Source organism: Corylus avellana, chromosome ca9 (genome assembly GCF_901000735.1).
Source record: "Corylus avellana chromosome ca9, CavTom2PMs-1.0".
In the NCBI taxonomy this organism is placed as follows: Eukaryota; Viridiplantae; Streptophyta; class Magnoliopsida; order Fagales; family Betulaceae; genus Corylus; species Corylus avellana.
This window is the reverse complement of record NC_081549.1, coordinates 782,527-798,784: the sequence shown is the minus strand read 5'-3', so window position 1 is coordinate 798,784 and position 16,258 is coordinate 782,527. Positions and strand designations below refer to the sequence as shown.

At 37.1% G+C, this 16,258-nt stretch overlaps 1 protein-coding gene and 2 pseudogenes across 1 annotated transcript; all 3 read left to right on the top strand.

Annotated features, from left to right (window-relative positions):
- The window catches only part of LOC132191606 (pyruvate kinase, cytosolic isozyme-like), a 3,533-nt pseudogene extending 2,025 nt beyond the window's left edge, over positions 1-1,508 (top strand).
- A 3,291-nt stretch (positions 1,509-4,799) lies between these two features.
- LOC132161626 (purine-uracil permease NCS1) lies at positions 4,800-6,723 on the top strand. The gene has a single exon (XM_059571785.1). It carries the CDS (start codon positions 4,987-4,989, stop codon positions 6,658-6,660), a length of 1,674 nt encoding a protein of 557 aa, XP_059427768.1. The 5' UTR covers positions 4,800-4,986; the 3' UTR covers positions 6,661-6,723.
- Positions 6,724-12,667: 5,944 nt separating this feature from the next.
- On the top strand, positions 12,668-15,434 carry LOC132191605 (putative disease resistance protein RGA3; annotated as a pseudogene).
- Positions 15,435-16,258: the final 824 nt, after the last annotated feature.

Genomic DNA, 16,258 nt, shown 5'->3' with positions numbered 1-16,258 from the left:
AGAGCTTTAATTGATCTTTCGTGTTCTATAATTTCTCGATCTGTTGATCATGTGCTCGATACTTTTAACTTTTTGAGGAATAGGTACTTATAGGTAGTTAATTGCCTGACGGTGTCGTTTTCTTATATATGAAAATTTTTCAGGGTCCTGAAATTCGAACTGGGTTTTTGAAAGACAAAAAACCCATACAGCTTCAACAGGGTCAAGAGATTACCATCACCACTGACTATAGCACTGAAGGTGATGAGAATATGATAAGTATGAGCTACCCAAAGTTGGCTGAGGATTTAAAGCCACAGTGTTATTCTGTGTGCTGATGGGACAATTTCTCTTACTGTTCTGGACTGTGACAAGAGACGGGGTTTGGTTCGTTGTCGTTGTGAAAACTCTGCACTACTTGGTGAGAAGAAGAATGTCAATCTTCCTGGAGTTATTGTTGATCTCCCAACCTTAACTGGTAAAGACAAAGAGGATATTTTGGAATGGGGAGTTCCAAATAAGATTGACATGATTGCTCTCTCTTTTGTTCGCAAAGGTTCTGACCTTGTGGAGGTCAGGCAACTGTTAGGACCACATGCAAAGAACATCCTTCTCATGTCAAAGGTATGTCGTTAATTAATATCATTTGAAGAAATTGTTTGAACTAGGCTAGCTAGCTGAAGTTAATTTTGTTGTGTTTAATTTGGGGCATGCAGGTGGAGAATCAAGAGGGTGTTGCTAATTTCGATGATATTCTAGCAAACTCAGATGCATTTATGGTGGCAAGGGGTGACCTAGGAATGGAAATTCCCATTGAAAAGATATTCATAGCTCAGAAAGCGATGAGACTGAAGGCCAACATGCAAGGAAAACCAGTGGTGACTGCCACTCAGATGTTGGAGTCCATGACCAAATCTCCCCGACCTACCCGAGCTGAAGCCACTGATGTTGCTAATGCAGTTCTTGATGGCACTGACTGTGTCATGCTTAGCGGAGAAACTGCTGCTGGGGCCTATCCTGAAATTGCTGTTCAAACCATGTCAAGAATTTGCACAGAGGCAGAGGATTTTATAGACTATGGACATCTTTTTAAAAGAATAATGAAAACTGCACCAATCCCTATGAGCCCATTGGAGAGCTTGGCCTCTTCAGCTGTGAGCATAGCCCATTGCATTAAAGCAGCTCTAATTTTGGTCCTAACCAGAGGAGGAAGCACTGCAAAGCTAGTGGCTAAGCACAGGCCAAGCATGCCAATCTTGTCGGTGGTGGTTCCAGAGATAAGAACAGATTCTTTCGATTGGTCATGCAGTGATGAAGCTCCGGCAAGGCATAGCCTTATTTATAGGGGTTTGGTTCCTGTTTTGAGCACAAGTTCTGCAAGAGCTTCTCATGCAGAGTCAACCAAAGAGACCGTAGAGTTGGCCCTCCAACATGCAAAGGCCAAGCAACTTTGCAAGCCTGGAGACTCGGTTGTGGTGTTGCATAAAGTTGACTCTGCAGCTGTCATCAAAATCTTGACCGTTGGTTGATTGTATTCAGCCGAAGTTAGGTTAATGCTACTTGTTATTTTGTTGCGCGGCTTTTTCTTCTTGTTTTTCATTGAACTCTATTATTGGATTTTGGTGAGAATCTTAGAGATATATCGATCAATATCACAATTTTGTGTTTGCATGTTTGCCTTTTAATTTACTCTCTCTTTCCTTGTTTCTGTTGATGTTATTCAACATCTTCCGTCTTTATGCAACAACCTTAAATAAAGCAACAAAAAATCAGAAGAAATTCAACTTCGGAAAATTCTCTATTGTTAACCATTATTATTCTTCTATGATCGCAAAGATTGCTTTCCTATAGGCCTAAAAAACCCTTTAATTGTTTTCAAGGGGTAGCTCAATCGGCTATGGACTACGTCTAATGAAGTGGAGGTCACTAGTTCGAATCCCCCATCCCCCTTCCCTTGTGTGGACATGTCTAAAAAAAAAAAAAAAAAAAACACCCTTTAATTTTTCTTTATCTTTTAATGTAAATAAATATTAGAAATACAAATACTAAAGTTATAACAAAGTTACAGGAGAGACGGTCCAGGAAAATGAAAATATAGCAAAGCTGGTACCAACAATTACCCAGACTAGCTAGCCAAAATAATGTCAAGATTAGCAAAAAAAAAACAAAAAAAAAAAAAAAGGGAATGGGACAAAATCAGGTCCAATAGATTCTTGGCATGCTGGCCCAACCATTTAAAGGAACAACAATTTTGAAGCAAAAACCGGATAGAAGGTCTAAATATTAGAATTTGGATCTTCTAGAATACCCAGTTAGTTATAGTGGACGGAATTGTATTTTTGTTTTCTCAAAAAGTGAAAAGAGGATCATTTGAACAGAAGAGGATCATATAAATAAAAAATAAAAGCTATTTAAAATATGAGTAATGCTAAGTACCATCATTTTATCCTCTTAAAGTTGATGTGGTTTTTAAAATCACCTTTAAATTTTAGATGAATCATACTTGAATTTTGATTCAATTGTGATTTTGAAAGTCACATGTGCTTTAGGAGGATAAAAAGATAGTATCTAGCATTACTCAATTTCTTCAAGCCCTAACCTTATATTTTCAAATATTCAACGAAATTCCAAAAATTGAATCTGAACCACAAACATATACAACGGCTCGCAGCGAAAACACCTCAAAATCCTGAGAGATCTAAGAATCAAACCCCTCAATGAATAAACTCTGAAACCCAAAAAATAATTAGTAAGTTTACAACTCGAAAAAGATTTTAGCGAGAAAAACAAGACCCAAAACCAAAATCACTAATCCATAGAACAATTTCACGGTTCTGAAATTGAAGACATGTATCGAAAATTTTCTGAAACCCTAACCCTAGAATTAGATGGAAATCACGGCTAGAGTTCAAATTGTGATCGATCGGTGGAGGAGAGTGAGGAGCGATTTCGAATCAAACCATATACATATATACCTATGAAGCTCCGGCCGGCAAACCACATTTCTTGTAGATTTCAGCCCCTCTATATTGTAACACAGAGACTTAAAAACAATCCCGTTTGTAGTGGTTTCTAGCCTATCTAGTATCTACACGTGTAATTGAGTGAGGCAGTTTCTAGCCTTTTAAAACAATTGGCTCCATTACATTTTGAAAAATGCTGGTCACCTATTCCCAAATCAGATGAATTTGAACGCAATCCCAGCCTTACCAACGATGATATATCAAGCAAACAATATTGGATCAATGGACTCTGGGGGAGGAAAAGGACTTCTTTCTTTGTGCTGGTTTTATGAATAACCTCATTCTTCATATCATTTATTATATGTATTTCATATCAATTGATGTGATATATTTTAAATGACTTTTCATGTCAATTATTTAAAATATATCACATCAACCTATATAAATTGAACGTAATAAATGAGTGTGAGGAGTAGTTTTACTCTACTTTTATTGTTCATGTTAAATCCTTAATAGAGTAACGTTAGAAACTACATTTTTATCCTACAATTATATATCTCATAATGTTGAATTCAAAGTTTCAGTCAATCTTTAAATTATTTTTTTCAAGAGAGGGACTAATCTAAAAGTTAGTCAAAACTATTTCATCAACATTATAAAATAATTACGAGATAAAAATGTGTTTCCTATCTTTAGTCTTTGTAGTTGCAAGCAAAACACTCTTTCTAGCCTTGATTTGTTAAAATATATATATATATATATATATATATATATATATATTTGAAGGCCCAAAGCCCCAAAGTAGACAGATTTTTGGTCTGCCTTTTTCAAGCCCAAGTAAAGTACCAATGCTGCGGCCTGCACTCTTCGGCCTCTCAAGTTTGGAAAAGTATGCCTCCCAACTGAAATACGGTGGTGTCTTATTCCGGAATTATAAATCTAACTATAATTTTTTTTTAAAAAAATTATGTAATTATAACTAAATAATATGAACGTGTGCTTGTGATAAACTGCCCACTTGAATAATGAGTGTCTACTTGTATTTATAGTGTGTTTACAAAGTAACAACCTTATCAGTACTATATTCGGCTAGATCTGTTACAAAGAAATTAAATATAAAACAAGAGAAATATTAAGATTATTAATTTTTTTATTAAGATGATGTGGAGCTTATTCATTAGAGATTCTAATAATCAAAATAATTAATAAAGAAAAATGTTACGAATACTAATAAATAAACTCCACGTCATTTTGATACCTATTTTTTAGTAAAAAATTTGATACCTATAGCATTTACCTTATCTTTTTATTAATCTAGTATTAGCTTTGACTTTGAATGAGCTGTTGGGTGCGGATATGCATCATTTATGGGAATATTTTCTATAGTAATAGTTCATACGAGTGGCATAGGTAAAAAAATTTGATTTATCAATTTTTTTTTAATTATTTCATTAATTATGGATGACCACATAATTTTATAGTAAAAGATGTAGTATTCATGCATTTTTTAAAAAGTTTACACTAACAAAATTTAATTATTTAATTGTTAAGGTAATTAAGTGTCAAGTGTGCACACGTATGAAACTTGTGGAAACACTATTTTTCCTAAAGTTAGTTGAATAGTCCATTATCATTTGCATTCTCTATTCCTAGTCAAAACAAAAAAATTATTATTCAAGCCATGAGGATGAGGAGAAACAGGCTGTACCAGACAGCACGTGTGGAGCGTTTATGGCATCAACCAATCACCGACACTAATCTTTTCAACCGGTCACATGAAATCGAAGTCGTTCCGAATTTAGCACATGAACGGCGCGTGGGATTTCAGTAATGTGAAGAATCAATGGATTTTATTTTTTACAGTTGATGATCCGAAGACGCCAAAGAGTCGCACACTCCACCTCATAGGAGGGCTTTGGAGAAAGAAAATCTTACTTCCACACAAAAATGAGAGCGACATGACATTTCCAGCAGCCCACCACCACTCAATCTCATCCCCCAAAAGATACCATTTGATTCTGAAATCACCCACCAAATCAGAATCATGGTGTCCAAATGTCTCAGCCTCCATCTCCATCCCCATTCCCACCCTTCACTCACCTCTGCCATTTTCCAAAAGCCATGCTCCTCTCACTTTCCCACCACTTCTTTCTTGTCAAATACCAAATTGACTCGACCAATATGCTCCATTTTCACCCCCATGGCATCAATCCAATCCACACCCAGTCCCGAGTTTGATGAATTCGAAGCCCATCCCAGCCTTACCAATGATGATCTCAAGCCAACAACACCCCTTGAAAGGAGTTTCTCCTGGTTGGAAATGGCTAGTCTTTGGATTGGTCTTGTTGTGGGTGTTCCATCGTACTATCTTGCCGGCAGCCTTGTCGATCTTGGCATGGCTTGGTGGCAAGGGATTGCCACAGTTGTTGCTGCCAATGTTATCCTGTTAGTCCCATTAATCCTGACCGGTCATCCGGGCACCCGTTATGGTATTTCCTTTCCTGTTCTTGCAAGATCCTCTTTTGGAATCCGTGGCGCCCATATCCCTACTCTTCTAAGAGCCTTGGTTGGTTGTGGCTGGTATGGGATTGAGACTTGGATTGGCGGCGAGGCAATCTTTCTTCTTTTGCCAAAAGTCATCAAAGAATCAACCTTTGCACAGATTTTACCTTGGCTGGGAACTTCCCCTCTTGAATTTGCTTGTTTCATTGCTTTTTGGCTGGCCCAATTGACCATTGTTTGGAAAGGAATGGAGGGAATCAGACAGCTTGAGAAGTACTCTGCTCCGATCCTCATTGTGCTCACTTCCTGCCTCCTCACTTGGGCTTATGTCAAAGCTGGTGGCTTTGGTTACATGCTCTCCTTGTCCTCTAGGCTCTCCTCCTCACAGTTTTGGTCCCTCTTCTTTCCTTCACTGACCGCAAATATTAGCTTTTGGGCTACTGTTGCTCTTAACATACCTGATTTTACTCGATATGCCAAGAGCCAGAATGATCAAGTCATTGGCCAGGCAGGTCTTCCAATCTTCATGGGGGCGTTCACATTTGTTGGCCTAGCCGTCACCTGCTCTACCAAAGTAATATTTGGCCGAGTTATCTCCAACCCAATTCAACTTCTTGGAGAAATAGGAGGATTCACAACCATGATCCTAGCTATTATTGGGATCAGCCTTGCCACCATTACTACCAATATTGCCGCCAATGTTGTGGCGCCTGCCAATGCCCTGGTCAATCTCAGCCCCTCAAAGTTCACATTCAGAAGAGGAGCTCTTCTTACAGCATTGCTGGGAATTGCTTTTCAGCCCTGGAGACTTCTCAAATCAAGTGAGAGCTTCGTTTATACCTGGCTACTAGGATACTCTGCATTGTTGGGTCCAATTGGTGGCATAATTCTAACTGATTACTACCTTATCCACCGCACAAATTTGAGTATCAAGGACTTGTACTCCTTGAGTCCTTATGGGCCTTACTATTACTCAGGAGGCTATAATTTGGCAGCAATGGCGGCCTTGGTCATTGGGATTTTGCCAGTGATTCCAGGTTTCCTAGAAAATGTTGGAATTTTATCATCCATTCCGGCCGGCTTTGGTGTCATCTACAACAATGCTTGGTTTTTCAGCTTCTTCTCTGCAGGTTTGCTCTATTGGCTTCTATCCTGTTTGACAGGAAAACAAGATAAGTCTTTACTTGTAGATCCTCTTTTGCCTTCTGCAAAATAAATATTGTTGTATTTGTACCACCCTACTGTGAACATAATAAATTTGCATATACTTTGTGTGTAATTTCCCGTCCGGAGTATTAGTGTTTTGATGATATCTTCTTCCCTAAGTTGTCGATATGTTGTCATCTGAAATTACATGGCCATGCTGCGCTCTAGCTACCCAATTTCATCTCCTTGTGGGAATGCTTAAAGTCTGCAAAATGTAATGAAGCATATTGCAGCTGAAAACATTTGGCTGTGAGATTGAATCTGTTACGATTCTAAAGAATAAGGGCTTAACCAAATCAATATCTTGATGTCTATTTGGGATTGCATTAACGAACTCAAAAAGATTTTTTTTTTTTTTTTACTTTTTTGCTATAAAAAATTCAAAAACTTATTTTCAGAGAAACTTGAAAAATAAATAAATATATATATTTTCTAAAAAGCTCTTTTTAACTTTCTCAAAAGATGAAACTCTATTTCTTAATATTAAGAACGTGCTCTTAGAGTTTTTGAATCAATAATTAAGCCCTTGACAAAATCTCGTTGAGAGGCTTCCATTGCTCCCATTAAACACACAGGTTTCGATAGAAGAGGTTCTATGTCTGCATTGACTTCAATTACTATTATTCAATCATCTCTGCAGCTGCTTAATGCACTACATGACATGTGGAATCATGTACTCTGTTTTTTATTTTTTCCTAAGCAAATATGCAGGGAGGAGGGAAATGGGAAACTTTTTTATGCTCTCTTATTCGGAAAAAGCTTTTCGGTAAACATCTGCTAAAATAGCTTTTGGGTAAACACCTGCTAGTGGTGTCACCTGCCGTGCGCTCACTCGCACGAAAACCCCATGAAAAGGCTCATTTGAAATCCTCAAAAAACTTAAACAGCCAAATTCAAATTTAAAAACTAAAGGAATGATTTCAAATGATGCGTTTACTCGTAAATTTATTTTAGATTTACCCTAATTCGCAACACTATTCCTTAATTTGGCTTATGTCTTTGTCAACGCCAACATTTAGGTAGTTGTGAAATCATCATCTATAACAAATATAATATCATAGTAATAAGCAAGTTGCTCTTAAAATAAAACTATTGAATAATTTGAATGGTAATCACCATTCACCAAAAGTGGTGCTAACTGCTAAGCACGTTGCTCTTAAATTATGCAAATTCTACCATTATAAATGATTCCCGCCTCTCGAATAGTACTCCTCTCAGACCCGCAGTTCAACCCAACAACCTTTCAGTTCCTTTCTTCCATCTGCTCATCCTAAAACATGGCAGAATTTGCCTCTGGAATCGCAGGAAAGATCTTGCAGAAGTTAGCATCTCTTGCTAACGGTGAGACCTGCTTGGCGTTGAACATCAAAATCGAGCTGAGAAAGCTTGAGGGCACCATGACAACGATTGAAGCCGTGCTCTTGGACGCAGAAGAGAAGCAAGCTAGCAATAGCGCGCTGAGCATCTGGCTAAGGCAACTCGAAGATATTTTTTATGAGGCAGAGGATTTGCTTGGTGAAGTTGAGTACGAAGTTCAAAGGAAGCAAACATCTGGGCGCACTAGTGGAGAGGTAAGTGGTTTCTTTTCATGTTGTAGTGTGCTTGCATTCCGTTCTCAACTGGGTCTCAAAATCAAGAACAATAGAGAGAGGTTAAGAAATATTGCAGCTAATAAGGATCAATTTAATCTCATGCCACGACTTGAAGATAGGCATAGGGGCATGACCACCCACTCCTTTGTTCCTCCTTCAGATGTTATTGGTAGAAATAATGATATAAAAAATATAATAGATCTTTTGATGAACCCAAATGCTAACAAAAATGTCAACGTGATTCCTATAGTTGGAATAGAAGGGTTGGGGAAGACCACACTGGCTAAGTTGGCATACCATGATGAACGTGTAGCTAATCATTTCGAATTCAGAATGTGGGTTCATATGTCCGAGGATTTTGATGATGCTAGATTAGTGAGAGAAATTCTTGAATCTGCAAGTGGTGAAATTGATGAGACGTTAAGTGTAGATTTGCGGAAAACTCATTTAAGAGTTTGTTTATGGAATAAGAAGTTTCTACTTGTTTTAGATGATGTTGGAATGAAGATCGTAGTAAATGGGTTGGGTTGAAACGGTTGTTAAGTTGTGGTTCAAAGGAAAGTAGAATTGTAGTGATAACACGTAGTCACTTGGTTGCCTCCATTGTGAGAACTGGTCCCTTATACACTTTAGAAGGCTTATCCCATGATGATTGTATGTCATTATTTGTGAAATGGGCATTTAAGGAAGAGGAAGACAAACAATATCCAAACCTCTTAAAAATTGGAAAAGAAATTGTGGAAAAATGTAGAGTTCCATTGGCTATAAGGACTTTAGGCATCCTACTTTTCTCGAAGGTTGAGGAACGCCATTGGGAATTTGTGAGAGATAATGAGATATGGAAATTAGAACAAAAGGAGAATGATATTTTACCTACATTAAAACTAAGTTATGATGAAATGCCTTCTCACTTGAAGCAATGTTTTACCTTCTGTTCTCTTTTCCCAAAGAATTATGAATTCTATAGTTTTGACTTGATTGCACTTTGGATGGCGCATGGACTCATCAATCATAAAACACCTAATAGTCAAAATATAGAGTTTGAAGATGTTGGCGACATGTATATCAAGGAGATGCAATCCAGATCTTTCTTCCAAGATGTTGAGGATTTTTTATGGCACTATAGGTTTAAAATGCATGATCTTGCCCATGATCTTGCACTCAAGGTTGCTGAATAAGAGTGTGCAACAGTCGACTTTCACACCTAAAACATTGCTGGAACAATTCGTCATTTGTCATTTTCACAAAATGGTCTACATGTTCCAGAATACTTTTATATGTTAACTAGTGGTGTGCGGACCACTTTGTTTCCAACCGAGCAACAAGGGCTTTCCTTAGTTGAAGCATGCATCTTGAGATTCAATTATTTGCAAGTGCTTGACTTAAGTCCTTTGTCTTTTGAGGTCTTGCCAAACTCTATTTGTACTTTGAAGCATTTGAGATATCTGAAGCTAGAATACAATGATGAAATCAAGAAACTTCTTGATTCTATTTGTGAGTTGTACAATTTGAAAACTTTACTACTTCATGGATGTTCGAAACTTGAGAGGTTGCTCGAAGATACAAGGGAGATGATCAACATTAGGTTTTTGTCGGTAACATTAACAAGTACTCGCGCTTGTTTAAGGATGGTGTATGTTGCTTGAATTCTCTTCAATTTTTGCATATATTTTACTGTCCCGAGACTAGAAGTTTTGTTTCAAGGGATGGACATGAGCCTTACCAACCTTCGGACATTGGTTGTTTCACATTGTGAAAGACTGACCTCTTTGACACTTGTTATGAAACACCTAACCGCCATAGAAACCCTAGTAATTAAGTATTGTCATGCGCTTAGTTTGACTGGAGGAGAAGACAATTGGGATCTCAAGTTAAGCCTTCGAAATTTAAAGCTTGATTATTTATCAAAATTAGAGGTTTTGCCACATTGGCTCAAAGGATCTGCAAGCTCTTTGCAGTACCTCCATATTTCATTTTGTGGCCTCATGGCCTTACCGGAGTGGCTGTCAAGTTTGAAATCACTTCAAAAACTTGAGATTATCGGTTGCATTTATATGTTTCATTTTGGACTGGAGAGGATCCTTGTCCGTGAAAAAGAGTGGCCTTTTGCATTTAATGATGAGAAATTGCGAGATTGCATATTCCATCGGCCTCTCTTCTACAGAAATACTGCACACATTTTTTTTTTTTACATGTTCGCATGAGACGGGGACATGGGAATTTGAACTAGAAAATTTAGGATTTAACATAAAAATTTAACGGAAAAAGGACATTACAAATAATTAAAAATTTGATACATTAAATTGAAAGTTTTTGAATTTTGAAGAGACATTACAAAAATGATTGAAAGTTTAGTGAGATTAATAACAATTATCTTTGATGATCAACTATAAGCAGCTTCATTCCGCTTTCCCCTTCCCCCGTATTGTGTATATATATATATAAGCAACTTCGGTGCAAGTGACCAAGTAGTAGAAGTTTGACTGCAAGTGGTTACGACGTGGCTGGCTGTGGCTCTCACGATCAGTCTTCTTTTGGACTTTTACTTTTCCAAGTCTCCCATCTCCAAAACGCACTCGGTATGAATATATATGATGATAATGAATCAGGATCTACGGCAATTTCTCTGAAGTTTCCGGGTCAGCAATTTCTACATCCATGGGGTTAATTTTGAGAGGAAAAGCACAAGAAGGAAGCTCACAACTTAAAACAATTTCTTGGCCTACCTCCAGCCGCTCATCCTAGAAGACTAGAACACTCAGAAAAATCAAACCCTTGTCGACCACAGCATTAAATTTTGTTTTTGATAATCACAATTAAAAAAAAAAAAAAATAGTTGAGAAGAATACAAAAGAAAATCGCATACCCAAACCACTCCTAAAATATTGTCTTCTCTTCCATCTTCCACACTCACCCTTCATCTTTATCTTTCAAGTTTGGCCTTTTCAGATCGCATACCCATCAACTATTTTTCAGATCTTATACTTTTTTTGGTCATTTGCCCTGACGCTCATTACAGATCTACCCTTGACTACCGAAGACCGGCCACGACCATCCAGGTATGTAAATAGTTATTTTTTATTTGAATTTATGAGTGGGTTTAACATTCCGACTTTATATATCAAAAATGCATTTTAAATCAAGGGGTGGTAGAGGTGTAAACGAGTTGAGTTTGAGTGAGTTTTTATTGTTAGAGCTCCGCTCGTTTAAATTTTACTTGAACTCAAATAACAGTATAATTCATTTAAGATTTCGTTTTTTAAAATTTGTAATTTAAAAATGTAAAAAAATTGTATTATCAAATCGCAGGTAAAGTGGTGCGTTTTTTAGATTTTTTTAATTTTAATGAACTTTTTTTACTTTAAAAAAGAGGAGGTAGGAATAATCAAGGTAGATTGCGATTGAGTTTATAAGAGCATTATTACCGACCTCATCAAAATCATATTTTGTTAAAATGACGAGGCAATTTAGTGAAAAGGCCCTAAAATCCTCTTGCGCAGCCTCACTACTTTTAACTGAGGTGGCAGTGCCATGTATCTGCCACGTCAGTGTCTTTGTAAATATCTTTGTATCCTTGGCATTTTTCTTTGATATAAGATTTAAGAGATAAAAAATATATGGAGGAAAATGCTGAAAGACTACTGTTGGTTTCACCTGGCCAAACATAATCAACTTTTAATTATCTTCTTTTCCATCTACTACTTTTTCATGTCTTTTGCAGTATTTTTCATTGATTGCCACCAGCTAACCCACATTATCTTTTTTTTTAATTTATTTTTCTGATGAATTCTAACACCCCAGATCTGTAAATAATCCTCAACTCTCTTTGAGATCTGATGAATTTCTTTTTCCTTATTTGCCTTGAGAGTCATTACAGGATTTAGCTTTGACTACAATAGACCACGGCTACCACGACCATCTTCCTTGATGTACGGCTGGATCATCTGTGTTCTGTAACATCCACATCCACCAAGTGAAGAACATGGCGGAAATTGCCTCTGCCATTGCAGCAAAGATCTTGGAGAAGCTAGGAGCCCTTGCTTACGGAGAGTTCTGAAGGTGCATAGGATGATCACACTATTATAAGTGTGGTCATACCCACACCAGATTGTATAATATATACAGGAAGGTAATATAACTTCCAGTGGAAGTAACCGGTCAAGAGACATAACTCTTGGTCAAGAGTTAAGTTGGGACTCTATAAATAGAGTCCTAGGAGAACACAAACACTATCTCAATCTTACGTACGTTGGTTTTGTTACGTACAGAATGTGTGTTCAAGTTCTCTTGATCTCCACAGGATTTCCACCCTAACGGGAGAAATCCTTCCTGAGATTAATTATACAATTCTACGATCGTTAAGAATCCAACAAGTTCAGCTCGGTTTTGAATATCAAAAGCGAGCTGAGAGAGCTTGAGGGCACCATGACAACCATCAAAGCCGTGCTCTTGGATGCTGAAGAGAAGCAAGCTACCAATCACCTGCTGAGCATCTGGCTAAGGCAGCTCAAAGACATTTTTTATGAGGCCGAGGATGTGTTGGATGAAGTTGAGTGCGAAGTTCTAAGGAAGAAAGTGGTCAGAACATATGGGCCCACTAGTAGACAGGTACGCGATTTCTTCCCATGTTGTAGCGCCATTGCATTCCGTTGTCATCTGGCTCACAAAATCAACAACATTAGAAAGAGGATAGCTAAGTTTGCAGCTAATAAGGATCAATTTAATCTCGTAGAACGACTTGAAGATAGGCCTGTCGTGCAAGGGAGGAGGGACAGGACCCACTCATTTGTTCCTCCTTCAGAAGTCATTGGTAGGAATGATGATAAAGAAAATATAATACATCTTTTGATGGACCCAGATGCCAACAGAAATCTCAATGTAATTCCTATAGTTGGAATAGGAGGGTTGGGGAAGACCACAATTGCTAAGTTGGTATACGATGATGAATGTGTAGCCAATCATTTTGAATTGAGAATGTGGGTTTGTGTGTCTGAGGATTTTGATGTTGCTAGATTAATAAGGGAAATCCTTAAAGAATCAGGTGTTGGAATTGATGAAAATTCAAGTACCTTAAATACGGTACAAATCAACTTGAGAGAAAAGTTAAACAATAAGAAGTTTCCGCTTGTTTTAGATGATGTTTGGAACGAGGATCGTAATAAATGGATTGAGTTGAAGGGGTTGTTAAGTGGTGGTTCGGAGGGAAGTAGAATTTTAGTGACAACACGTAGTCATTTGGTTGCCTCCATTGTGGAACTGCTCCCTCATACACTTTAAAAGGTTTATCACAAGATGATTGTTTGGATTTATTTGTGAAATGGGCATTTAAGGAAGGGGAAGACAAACAATATCCAAACTTGTTAGAAATTGGAAAAGGAATCGTGGAAAAATGTGAAGGAGTTCCTTTGGCAATAATGAATTTAGGCAGCCTACTTTTCTCAAAGGTTGATGAACGTCAGTGGAAATCCGTGAGAGATAATAAGATATGGAAATTAGAACAAAAGGAGGGTGATATTTTACTTGCATTAAAACTAAGTTATGATCAAATGCCATCTCACTTGAAGCAATGCTTTGCCTTCTGTTGTCTTTTCCCAAAGGATCATGTATTCGATAGTGATGAGTTGATTGCATTTTGGATGGGACATGGACTTCTTAATAAAACGCCTGATAATAGCCAAAATCTAGAGTTGGAAGATGTTGGCGACATGTATTTTAAGGAGTTGTGGTCCAAATCTTTCTTCCAAGATGTTAAGAATTACTCTTGGTACTATGAGTTTAAAATGCACGATCTCTTCCATGATCTTGCACTGAATGTTGCACAAGAAGAGTGCTCAACAGTTGACTTTCGCACCCAAAACATTCCCGGAACAATTCGTCATTTGTCATTCTCACATAATGGTTTACAAGTTCCAAATTACTTTTACACGTTAAGTAGTGGTGTGCGAACCACTTTTTTCCCAAGCAATCAACAAGTTCCGACCTTAGTTGAAGCATGCATCTCGAGGTTCAAGTGCTTGCGGGTACTCGACTTAAGTCATTCATCTTTTGAGGTGTTGTCAAGCTCTATCGGTACTTTGAAGCATTTGAGATATCTTAGCCTCGCTTGGAATTACAACATCAAGAAACTTCCTGATTCCATTTGCAAGCTGTACAATTTGCAAACTTTACTACTTCATCGATGTCGAAGACTTGAGCGGTTGCCCAAAAATATAGGAAAGATCATCAGCCTTAGGTATTTGACGGTAACAACAAGTTACACGTGCTTATTTGAGAATGGTGTATGTTGCTTGAATTCTCTTCGGTATTTGCGTATAGTTGGATGTTCGAAATTAGAACTTTTGTTTCAAGGGATGGATGGGTGCCTTACCAACCTTCGAACATTGATTGTTTTAAATTGTAAAAGGTTGACATCTTTGACACTTGATATCAAGCACCTAACCGCCTTAGAGATCTTGGTAATTAACAAGTGTAAAAAGCTTTGTTTGACCGGTGGAGAAGACAATCGGGATCTCAAGTTGAGCCTTCGAAAATTGGAAATTGAATATTTACCAAAGTTGGTGGTTTTGCCACAATGGCTTCAAGGATCTGCTAACACTTTGCAGTATATGCGTATTTCAATGTGTCAGAATCTCACGACTTTGCCGGAGTGGCTGCCAAGTCTGGAATCATTTCGTACACTTGAGATTTTTGGTTGCTCCAAGTTGTCATCTCTTCCAGAAGGGATGGATCGTCTCACTACGCTAAGAGAATTGACTATTGGGGATTGCGATGAATTGATTAGGAAATGCAAAGAGGAAGATCGGTCCAAGATTGCTCATATACCAATGGTTTGACTTGGAGATTAGCCAAAAAAAAATAATAATAATGAAGAAGTAGCTGGTAAGATTGTGTTCTTTAACATTTCAATATCAATCGTTAATACTATTTTTTTTTTTTTTTATTCAAGTTATATTTGTTTATTTTTTCTTTTGTAATCTGTATTTTTCACTTTCTTTTTTTTTTTCTCATCTTAAGTTTACATGTCTACATATATTTGCAGCTTCCATGGCATGACTTCAAGAAGAGATTCAGCAACTATTCAGCCTCAATTAGTGCAGCTCAGCTCAAAGATTATGTTGTAAACATTTGATCATTATATTTTGAATTTGGAGATGTAAAAAAAATAAATATTTTCGTAATTGAAGTTCTTACTATATGGCATGTAAATAAATTAACATGGTGATGCTTTTACTTTCATGATCTGCATTCTTGTTGATCAAGTTTGGGTCCAATTGCACCGAAAAGCTTCTATTAGTGCCGACTACAACACCTCATAAGTTTTCCAGATGTTAACATAAATTACTTACTCTATTTGTTAAAACATTGGTTTTCTGTCTTTCGTTTTTTTGTTCTCAAAACTAAAAATTTTAATAAAAACCTTATACTAACAAAAATATAAAAATAAATCTCATATTTATTATGTTATATCATAATACTTTTTTCAAACAAAAAAACAAAAAATGCCCCCAAAACACATTAACAAACAGAACTCTCTCTTGCTAACCATCTTCCTTCCCTTAAACAGAGCCTAATTGGACACGTTTAGATCTGGAAGCAGATGAATACATGGATTAATAATGGGCACTGATATATAAAAGCTGATTGGGCCTGGGTTTTGGATGCATTTGCAAGGAAGTAGCCATGGGCTTGTTTTTTATTTGGTTGGATGCTTCGTAGGCCATGTCTTGTCATCTTGATATCTCACCAAGAAACAACTCATTTGATGAATAAATAGTTTTTTTATGCAGCGAAATCAACAGTTGGGTTGGGGTTAATTGTTTCTTAATCCCATCGAGAATGATACTCTCAAAGTAGGGCCTTTTTTTTCTTTCTTTTTCTTTTACTCTAAATGAGGTTTTCTAATGAGAAATGCTAGGTTTCTCAATTTTTTTTTTTCAAAAATTTAGTTCCCAATTAATATTCCACCATATAATGTAATCTATTGTTTTAGTAATTAATAGAGGTATAAGGTGAAAT